Source organism: Triturus cristatus, chromosome 7 (genome assembly GCF_964204655.1).
Source record: "Triturus cristatus chromosome 7, aTriCri1.1, whole genome shotgun sequence".
Taxonomy (NCBI): domain Eukaryota; kingdom Metazoa; phylum Chordata; class Amphibia; order Caudata; family Salamandridae; genus Triturus; species Triturus cristatus.
In genome coordinates, this window is record NC_140590.1 from 1,211,705,933 (window position 1) to 1,211,717,115 (window position 11,183).

General features: G+C 44.7%; 1 protein-coding gene across 1 annotated transcript; it reads left to right on the top strand.

The window, feature by feature from the left end:
* Window positions 1–680: 680 nt before the first annotated feature.
* Window positions 681–5,181, top strand: LOC146811623 (hemoglobin subunit beta-3-like). The gene is made up of 3 exons (XM_085618600.1): window positions 681–843; window positions 3,124–3,346; window positions 4,899–5,181. The coding sequence occupies exons 1-3, from the start codon at window positions 752–754 to the stop codon at window positions 5,025–5,027; spliced, it is 444 nt and encodes a 147-aa protein (XP_085474726.1). The 5' UTR covers window positions 681–751; the 3' UTR covers window positions 5,028–5,181.
* Window positions 5,182–11,183: the final 6,002 nt, after the last annotated feature.

Consider the following 11,183-nt stretch of genomic DNA (forward strand, 5'->3'; position numbering starts at 1 on the left):
ATTCTGGGGTGGGGAATAAGCCATGTTCATTCATGTGTTGCCCTCTCTTTGGCTATAAACGGCTAAACATGAGAACATGCTATCCAGACCCTGTACTAATATGTGCTTTGCAACGTGTGTGATGCTCTCTGCGGAGCGACCAGAGCAGTTCCACATAAGCTGCACATTGCAGGAAACATTGTTCTTTTCATGAGTAATTCCGAGACATTCTCAAAAAGTAAACTTGCACAGAAAAAAATCTGAAAATATTTGGTATTATGCACTGAAAAGCTGCACAAACGGAAAACTCGCAGAGAAATATGCTGCATACAAGTTATAACTTGGATGAATTTGATTTGAGTCGAAACTAACTTTGTATGACCGAAGCGAAGGTAAACCGGGAAGCTCTGTGATAAAGGCTTGTAAAGGGTAAACGTCGGATATTTCCACAAAATGATGCTGGACGAAAAACACACACCTGTGTCCTTGCCAACACTTGAATCTGTAGAAATAACATACAAATATTGTTATTGTGTGTTAGAATTGTGGCGTGAAGCAAAATCATAGAAGACGTCATACGAGTTTGCGTGGTGGGTGTAGGGAAGGCTGGCATGAAAGATAAGAGGGTCCAGCGTGACTCAGCAGAATGGGACACCCTGGGTGGGTCTTGGCCGCCGGCCATATAAATCTCTGGGGTCTCAGCAGTCTTCAGCAGCAGCATCTTCCAGCAGCAGACTCTGACTCAACAAACCTCCCAGCACCGCCAGCAAAGATGGTCCAGTGGACAGCAGAAGAGAAGGCCGCCATCACCTCTGTGTGGGCACAGGTGGACGCGGCGGCTGATGGGCAAGAAACTCTGGCCAGGTATTTACAGCCAAATGATATCCCACTCCATTCCCCGCTTATGTGTTTCTTCTCTTTCTACTCTTTTACTCGCTTCACATTCCTAAAGTATCCTTCATGTGTTGTTGTGCGACAAAGCGCCTCGTCGTGGTGAGGGTCGGATTTTGTAAAATTGATTGGATCTCAATGTAGATCCTAAGGATGGGGTTTATGCTAATTTACGGAGGTTTTATAAAATGAGAACATACTTTCTTGACTCTGCTGCGGTCTGTGAGTTCATCCCATGGACCCCTGATGGTGCAGATCGACTCATGCAAGATCTTGTAACACAAAGGTTTCGGGTTCTTTCACAATGAGAGCTGGCCTTCCTCATGTCTTAAGAGTGAAATGCTGTCCCATAGCTGGCACCAGATGCTGTTCTCATGTACAGAATTCGGGTCTGCCTCTGACGCCGCAGAATTAGTCACATATATAACCTGTATCCTCAAATGGAACCTCATTTATAGTAAGAGGGTGCAGTGCTATACCTACATACGTCCCAAGGGGTATACGCGGTACCCTCAGACTGACTTACATGTACATAAAGAAAGACAACATTGGTAGGTGGATATGTTCAACGCGGTACACGATGCTGTAGTCTCGGAATGATTCTCATGGACATCATAAAAAGGAAAGTGGTGTTATGTTAGATGGAGTGCCAAGCACATCATGAAAGCAGCAGAGTGCAGATCAATTGGTTCTCACATACACACTGAGAATGGGGCGCTGTTAGTGTTGGTGGGCTGCAATCACATGAGTCCATGCATTGCAGACTTTCCAGTCCACCATGGGAGTTGGGGCCTTTACTATCTCATGCTGGGGTTGGGTATTTTAGCTTCACATGGTACCCTTAGATAGTGGGGGGCTGCAGCTGCTCATAGAGCCTCGTGTGTACTATCAGGGTTGGCCATTGTAGCCAGAGATGGGGTCAGATGCACACCATGATGGTGGCATGCCGCAGCGTCTCTTGGAACCTCTGATCCGCTTTTGGGGTTAGTTTTTGTAGCGGAGCATGGGGTCCCATGCACACCATGATAGTGGCGTGCCGCAGCGTCTCTTGGAACCTCTGATACGCTTTTGGGGTTAGTTTTTGTAGCGGAGCATGGGGTCCCATGCACACCATGATAGTGGCGTGCCGCAGCGTCTCTTGGAACCTCTGATACGCTTTTGGGGTTAGTTTTTGTAGCGTAGCATGGGGTCCCATGCACACCATGATAGTGGCATGTAGCTTCTCACGGAACCTCATGAATACTGTCAGGGTTGGTTGCTGTAGAAGAACATGGGGTCCCATGCACACCATGATAGCGGCGTGCCGCAGCTTCTCACGGAACCTCATCAATACTGTCAGGGTTGGTTGCTGTAGAAGAACATGGGGTCCCATGCACACCATGATAGTGGCGTGCCGCAGCTTCTCACGGAACCTCATGAATACTGTCAGGGTTGGTTGCTGTAGAAGAACATGGGGTCCCATGCACACCATGATAGTGGCGTGCCGCAGCATCTCATGGAACCTCATGAATACTGTCAGGGTTGGTTGCTGTAGAAGAACATGGGGTCCCATGCACACCATGATAGTGGCGTGCCGCAGCATCTCATGGAACCTCATGAATACTGTCAGGGTTGGTTGCTGTAGAAGAACATGGGGTAACATGCACACCATGATAGTGGCGTGCCGCAGCTTCTCACGGAACCTCATGAATACTGTCAGGGTCGGTTGTTGTAGCTGAACATGGGGTAACATGCACACCATGACAGTAGCATGCTGTAGCTCGTCTTGGAACCTGTCATACGCTAATTGAGTAGGTTGTTGTGACGTAACATGAGGTCACATGTACACCATGATTGTAGAGTGCTGCAGCTTCTCATGGAAACTCTCGTACACTAAAGGGTGGGTTGTTGCATCCAAACATAGCGTCTCACACCTTGGCGTGGTAGGTTGTGTATTGAAAGCAAGTTTGAAGAAGCTTGAAGAAGCAGGTGTTTAGTGGTTTAGATGGGTGATGGGAGTGAGGTCTGCTGACGAGAGTACGTGGCTCTAGAAGATCTGCTGTCAAGTGGATTTTCTTGTATTTTTGGGTAGATCTAGTATTTCTAGTCATGTTTTTCTTGATGCTCCTTTTATTCTTTGATTATCTTCAGGATCGCTAGGTGTTTTCAACAGTGTTTTTGATAATGAGCGATAACACAAGAGTCAAACATGAATAAGAGACGTATGCAGAAATGATCCATCTATTCCACCCCTTCCTGTCTCCGCTCTCTTAGGGTGCTGGTCGTCTTCCCCTGGACCCAGAGGTACTTCAGCACCTTCGGGGATCTTTCCACCCCAGCAGCCATTGCTTGCAATGCCAAGGTTGCCGCCCACGGCAAGAAGGTCCTCACCGCCCTGGGAGGAGCCGTCCACCACCTCGATCACATCAAGCACACCTTGGCCAAACTGAGCGAGCTGCACGCGGAAACACTGCACGTGGACCCTCAGAACTTCCAGGTGAGGAGAAAACTGTGTCTAATCTAAAATCTGAGGCATCAGGGAGAGAGAACCCCTCTCATGAGACATCCGAGAGAGTGAGACCACCACTATGAAAGAGAGAGGGTGTGAGAGAGAGCAGGAGGGGGAGAGACTGAGATAGAGGTAGTCCTCTTAAAATCTTAACTGTTTTGTATACAACCTTTGGCTCAAACTAGACTTGAAAAATTCTAAATTAAGGCTTCTCTAAGCCGGAATGTTATACTAGCCACAACTGTGGCCCGAAGCAACAAACAGACAGACCCAAAATGGATCAAGTGTCCCCCCTGACCCCACAGATTAACCCAAAGGCACAACTAGAGCCAAATTTCGGGGGGGGGGGGGTAATAAAAATTTCGTGGTGGGGCTAATTCTTCCAGCAATAGGCAGAGTGGAGATGCAGGGGTTCTAAGGAGGGGTGAAAAACAGCAAAGCCTCATTAACAAGTAAATGCTCTTTAAAGACCTGTGAAGTATTCTGGTGCGGCTGCAATAGGACGGACGCCAGACCAGCCAGCCCACAGCAGCTCAAAAGCTGTCTGTGTGTGTGCCTGGAAAGCTGTCACACACGACGGAGGAGGGGTGGGGCTGAAGCCCTTTAAATCCTATGGGCGTTGTGCGCCTGGATTAGCCCAAACTCAGATTGCTTGTATTGAGCCTGTAAAGTTGACAACCTTGAACCAAGATGAAAGCATGTCACCTCGTCACCTGGAGACTGTGGGGCATATTATTAAGACAGATGATAAAATTATCACCGCTTTAGCGGCAGAAAACTGCCGCTAAAACGGCGATAATGGGCTTGATAATATGCTCTATGGAATTCCAATTGAAGCCCATGTTAGATGTGAAGGACGTCTAACCTGAGCTTCAATTGCGGCGATAATTTTATCGCCTGTCTTGATAATATGCCCCTCTGTGCTTTGACTATTTTCTCGTGGTGTGGCGGCTACTTGCTTTCCTCTACCCCCGGTGCGTTCATCTTAAAGGCCTGGCTTTCCGTTCTCTCGGGTGGATGTTGTGTGACTGTGCCTCCTTCTATACATACCGGTCGGGTTCGTCTCTGGGTCGCTGTGGTGTTTGTCCTGCCATTAGCCGTAGTTTCGTTCTAGCTCCTAGAAAGAGTAGCTACTCTCTGCAGTGAGTGCTGTTCCGTCTCTTGTGAACATTGGTTGCCTCTTGCTGTAGTGTGGCAAGGACGCCCTGTGTCCCGTGGGAGAGTAAATGCAGCCATCACAGGGGCCCACTGAGCCTCTAACAGCCCTGGGCCCCTGCTTGCAAGAATAGATAGCAACACAGCTTGGCCTCACCCCCCAAATCACTGCTTCCTCGCTGATGTATGAAATGAGAGACTGCTTTTACGCCTCTGAGCAAGGAATGGAAGGATGAAATAGGAAACTTTCCGTTAATGTTGAAGGTCGCCTGCCTTTCCTCTCATGCAGCTCCCTGCCTACGGTGCCTTTCCACCTCAGCGCTGATTCTTCCATTTTCTCTGCCGATTTCCCTCCGACTAACTACCATTTTATTTCTCTCCTCAGCTCCTTGGAAACTGCCTGGTGATCGTCTTGGCACGCAAGCTGGGAGCCGCCTTCACCCCTGAGGTGCACGCGGCCTGGGAGAAGTTCCTGGCAGTGTCCTGCGCTGCTCTGGCCAAGCACTACCACTAGAGGGCACTCTCTGCATAGAGTTCAAGCACAAGTGTGTGGCTGCGGTCTGTGGATGCTGGTCCGCAGAAGGTTGTAGCACCGACCAAGCTTTCATCCGAGAAAATGCCTGAATTTGTATGATACCAATAAAGAGATCTGATGATTTTTCTAACAATCTGTAGCCTGTGCGGTTTGGTTTTATAATGAAGAATACATATTTTTTTCGTGAAATTCGCATTACAAAGTTGGTAAAATCACGTGCCATCCATAAAGAGAACGTTTATGCTTGACGGCAAGCGCCGTATTTAGAGTAGGCCTGGGCGGTAAATTCTGTTCCGCTCGCGGAATTTGCGGAATTTGCGGAATTTCGCGTTCCGCGGAGAACGCGAAATTGCTCAAAAGTCTGCTTTCCGCGATTTCGCAAAATTTTTGCTTGTTCGCGTTCTCAAAATGCGTGTTCGCGAGATATTTCTCCCCGAGCACGCAAACAGCAATTGTGAACAGGAAAAAAGCATCGCGAACAAGCAATTCTGCGTGTTCGCGGAATTTCTGCATGTTCGCGGAGATTTTTTACCGTTTCGCGGAGATTTGCGTACCGCAATTACGCAAATTCCGCCCACCCCTAATTTAGAGGAGAGTTTGAGGTTAGCCACTAGCGGAAGACAATTTGCAGCCTTCCCTGCCCTTTTAGACCGGTCCCAGGCTCTCAGAGCCTAAAACCATGGAAATTGAGAGCCAGTCCTGCGACTTTTGGCCTTTTATACATTTAGAGCTGGAAGACAAGCAGTAAAGGGTAAAATAACGCCAACCGACCCTTTGTGCAAGAGTCAAACATTGAACATGTGGGTATTTTATAACATGCGCTACGTCATCACTTCACTTCAAAGGAAAGGACCCATTCACAGCTGCTGGAATTATCCTCTAAACAACTGGTGTGAAAAACGGGTTCTGTGGCCTCGTATCATTCTTGGATGAGCCTGCATGACGTGGATAAAAGGCTAGTCCTCTCAACCGCCCTATAGCATTTCATGCTTTATGATGCCATTAAAAGTTGAGATGTAATTTACGCGGAGAGTCCAGCTGATCAGAGAAACACCTGTAACTTCTTCTTGTGGGTTCAAAGTTAAAAGCTGGCCTTTATCCCCCACACGGGCATCGGTAACTCCTGGGGGTAGGGCTATGGGATAATATATGAGACTTTAAAAAAAAACGAGTATGTAATAGGGTCTGAGGGAACACAATACCTTCCCGGACTAAGTCCCGCTACTAACAATATGAATACACAGAAGCCCAGGGGTAAGAAAACAAAATGTAATAAACCTGCATGAAGGAGACACTAGAACCTAGTAAGTATTCTAGGTTCTAGTGTCTCCTTCATGCAGGTTTATTACATTTAGGTCAATTTTGTTTTTCTTGTTGTCTGGTTTTTCTTACCCCTGGGCTTCTGTGTATTCATAATATATGAGACCCCAAGATCCCCTTAGAAATGAGTAAGTCCCTGGCGAATCACAAATTGCGCTCTCAGAAACTCGTACTTTTAACTCAGTAACTCCCAGTGCTAGAAATGTAAAAATCGAAGTGCAGATGCTCTGTACCAGAGTACCTGCTTGTTTCTGAGAAGTGCCAGTACTCTCCAATTAAATGTATAGCATTTCTCTTGAGAAGTGCCAGTACTATCCCTCTAAAAATAAAAATCTGCCGGTACTCTGTACCGGACAGTGCCGGCCCATTTAAAGCACTGGACTAACTCCCCCTGAACAGGGCTCATTGTTTTTTAAACACCACTTATCACATTATACACCATGCACCACAGAAAGACAGGGAGCCAATATTTATAAGCAAAAATATATTTATTCCCTACATATAGCAAAGTAAGTTAGAGTGGATAAACACAGTAGGTACATGTTCACAGTGGGGTCCAATAAGAAAAGCAAAGTTTGTAGGATTGGCGCTCAATACTTTGGAAAAAGGCAGAAAGGAAAGGTTTCTGCAAAGACCTCTGGTGATAGTGAAGCGGCCTGGACCCTAGCCCGGTGAGAGAGGTCTTCGTACAGTCTGGGAGAGCAGTCAGAGGCTAGCTGGCAACCCCAAGTTTAATAATCAGGGATTTGGAAAGGAGCCCTACAGCGGGAGGTAATATGCACCTGAAGGGCGATACAGCACAACAGCCAGAAACAATATTCGCCCTCCAAATAGTGTTTTTAGGGTGAAAAAACACACAATGGAACAATCTCAGTGGTGTATAGCAGTGCTTAATTTGAGCCGATGGTTTCCGTGCTCGGCACCAGCACCTGGGCTTATGACAGTCTTCCAGATGGTGGCGCTGTCTGGCTAATTTAGGTATGAGCACGACAACAGCTGCTGATTAGTTCAGTTTACATTTATAATTACTAATACCTGCCTCCCAGTCGATTCTTATAGCTTTGGGGGCGTGGATTAGTATGAATTGCCACACTTGTAAGAGTGTGATGGTTAGTAGCCTTGTTCGTACTGTCATTGGCAGCATGGCAGGGGCAAAGTGTGGTGTAAGCTGCAGTGCCTCCCAACCAGAGCCCCAGCACTTATTGTTTTACAAATTAAGCACTGGTAGTACAGATGATCTTTTCTCCTGGGGTTGAGGTGTCTCTAGGCCCTCTTGGGTTATGCAAAAGCACATCGGAAAGCTGTCATAGGGCCATATGTACGAAATTACCATTTTGAATTTCCTCAATATCGAATCCTAAGAAATCACTATTTAGGAAATGCAAAATGGAATATACAAAAATTGCGATTTTCTAATAGCGATTTCTATGCAGTTGCAATAGCTATTAGGAATCACAACTTAGGAAATGCAAAACAATTGGTACCTATGGTCCTTAGCCCCTCCTTAAATAACAACCAAATAAAAGTGGTACTTGTGTGAAGCGCTCCAATGCCCTTTGGGCATGTGCGTGCTCAATGGCACTTTAAACTGACTAGTCAGACCATCACCTCATCCTCTTCTCGATCACCAAACGATGCCTCACCCCCCATCAAAACCATTAAACACAGGAAACTGACTAGAAACCTTCACCTTATTACCCCGGCTGAATTGGAGTCCAAAGTCAAAGCACAACTGCAGCTCATCCCCTTCTCCCAAAATGCAAATGACCTCACTGAGCATTTTAACAAATCCCTCATTGAGGACCTTGACCAAATTGCCCCAGAAAAACTAAAAACACAAAAAACAACTCCTCCAAATCTTGGTTCAATGCTGACCTCAACAGGGACAGACGTTCTCTTAGAATGATAGAACGCACTTGGAGACAACACCCGTCCCCCACAAATCTGACCCTCCTAAGATCTGCTAGGTCCAAGTATAAAAAACACATTCTCAACGAAAAGGCCTCCTTCTTCCGTTCAAAAATAGACCCAGAGAACTGTTCAGCATTGTTAAAAACCGAACAGCTTCTGCTCCCCCCAAGTTACTGGCCTCAACCGAGAATTGTGAAGAAATTGCTAACTTCTTCACAGAAAAAATCAACAAAATGGATCAATCCTTCATCTTAACCCCCTCCCCCTCAATACCTTACCCCCTTTGACATTTCCCCCAAAGATTTCCCCGTTTCTTCTATTCCTCCTGACGCCTCTCTTCTCCCCCGTGTCATTCCCCCACCTGAACTCTACCCCACCTACCCCCTGCTAAAAAATAATGCTTCCTGGCATAATTTCCACCCTGTTACCGAACGTGATGTCCTTAACATCATTACTAGACTCAAACCTTCCTCTCACACCAAAGACCCGCTCCCTGCTAACCTTGTCCAAGATTCAAAACACATCATTGCTCCCTATTGGACCACTATCTTCTTCAAAAAGCTTTATTCGGTTGGAAAAGTACAACCAAATAAGCACACAAACACATAAAACAAATTTTAAAATTTTGCATGTTATATAAGAGAACCTGTTACATAAAATACACTATATTTTATACATAAGTATAAACAAATTTTCATAAGAAAAATAGAGGGACCTTCAAAAAAGTGCAAATGCGCATAGAGTAGCAAAGTGCCGTGCATAAATATTGCAAAAGCGGTAAGGACCTAAAGTGCAAATGCAGCTCATACAGAGCTCAAACTATTATAATGCATAGAGAATTACAAACAGTACTAAACAGAAGTGCAAAATACGCAGAACAACGAGAATTATACTGGAATGATTATAGACTTTCTTATAGAAACACATTTTATCATATAAGTTGCGGTAAAAAAACAAATATCAGGGCTATCCAGAGTAGTTAATAATTTCAATGCAGATTTGGTGGACCGAACATTATATTTTAAAAAGATGGGTTTTAGATAAAATCTCCTAAAATGGCTATAAAATTTACAAAACAATAAAAAATGACAGCAACTTTGTTTTGAGACATTGTCGCAAGGACACATATTATCAGATCTAATTTTCATATGGGGAAAAGAGACTGAATGATGGGCTATCCCCAATCTTAAACGCGTTAGCACAAAACGGTGGGAAGTGCGTGTGACATAGGAGAGGTAGACCTGGAAGCCTTTACTTAGGTTCAGATCATTATACTGTACAATAGTTGTTAGATTTCTAGATTGCTTCTCTCTGGCTGCATTCTTGTGTGAGAGAAACTTCAATTTTAGGTCTTTCTTAGATATCAATCCTGAAGCCTCAGGGTTCAGGCGGACATTACATTTGAATAAAAGGTCGAACCAATAACAGATGTAATTCAGCCAGGGTATACATAATGAGTTATCAAGCCTCAAACAATCTTTGATAATTGATTGTGTAAAGATCGTTTCTGTTTTAGACCAAATAGATCGCCAGAGTAATAATGGGCGTAAAGAGGCTAGATCCGCAACATAATCTATACCTACTTCCTTGTGAATCAACAGGGTGGAAGCTGATGGGGGAACACATAATAGTTTTTAAAAAAACCTGTTTTCATCATTCTGTAGTGCATTTACACTATGGTATCCCCACACGCCCGCCCCATATAATGCAGCAGAAATACATCTGGCATTATAAATTGTCATCATTTCTTTTATTCTCCTTTGACCCAATTTAGCAGCAAATCTAAAAATACTATTAGTATTTCTGATCATCTTGGATCTAACATTTTCATCTTCTTGAATCCATTTCCCATCTCCTGAAAATGTTATTCCTAGGTAACAGAACCATTTGACAGTTTCAATCTTGGCTTTATCTATATAAAAAGTGGTGGTAGTTGATTTAGCTTTCCTCCCACATGCCATTGCAAATGTCTTGGTCTTGTTGACTACCAATTTTCTATCTTTAATAAATGTCACAAATCTGTCCATAAGACGTTGTAGCCCAACCTGTGTTCTTGACAAAAGTACGGCATCATCAGCGTACAATAAAATTGGGGTTGCATTCCCATTGATAATAGGAGCATCCGAGGGTAGTTTACATAAAATTGAATCGATCTGATTAATAAAAAGTGAAAATAAAAACGGTGCTAAAACACAACCCTGGCGGATGCCTCTTGCGACTTTAAAAAAAGGTGTGCATTCACCCTGGGGGCCATAACAAACCTTACAGGATAACTGTGAATAGAGCCGCGCCAGGAAATAGACGCACTCCTTTGGAGCATTAAGTTCTAGTAAAACGTCCCATAAAATTTCATGATCCACAAGATCAAAAGCGCTGCTCAAATCAGCAAAACAAAGAAATAGGTTACCTTCCTTGGCAACAGTGTATTTATTGATCAAAAGATCAAGATTTACACACTGCTCCAAGGTACCCAGGCCTTTCCTGAAACCATATTGTGCCTTTGATAAGATTGAATTATCTGTGGCCCAATTTTCGAGTCTGTTTAACAAAATTCTACTCAGAATTTTAATGGAGGAGTCTAATAAAGAAATAGGACGGTAATTACTTGCCTCCGACTTAGAGCCTTTTTTAAAAAGGGGAATTATTAAAGACTGGCCCCATGATGTGGGTAGTTGACCCTCTGCGGTTGCGTTAAAAAATCTGGTTAAAAGAGGGGCCCACAAATTCTTTTCGGTTTTGTAGAGGTCCAGCGGGACCCCATCTGGGCCAGGGGCTTTTCCGCCCTTACTATTATTTAATCCTTCAAAGACCTCATCAAGAGTTATGTTCAGTGGTAACCTAGGCCAGGAAAGGTCCTTATCCACTAAAAAATCTAAAACAATCCCATCTGGATTAAAAATGTTT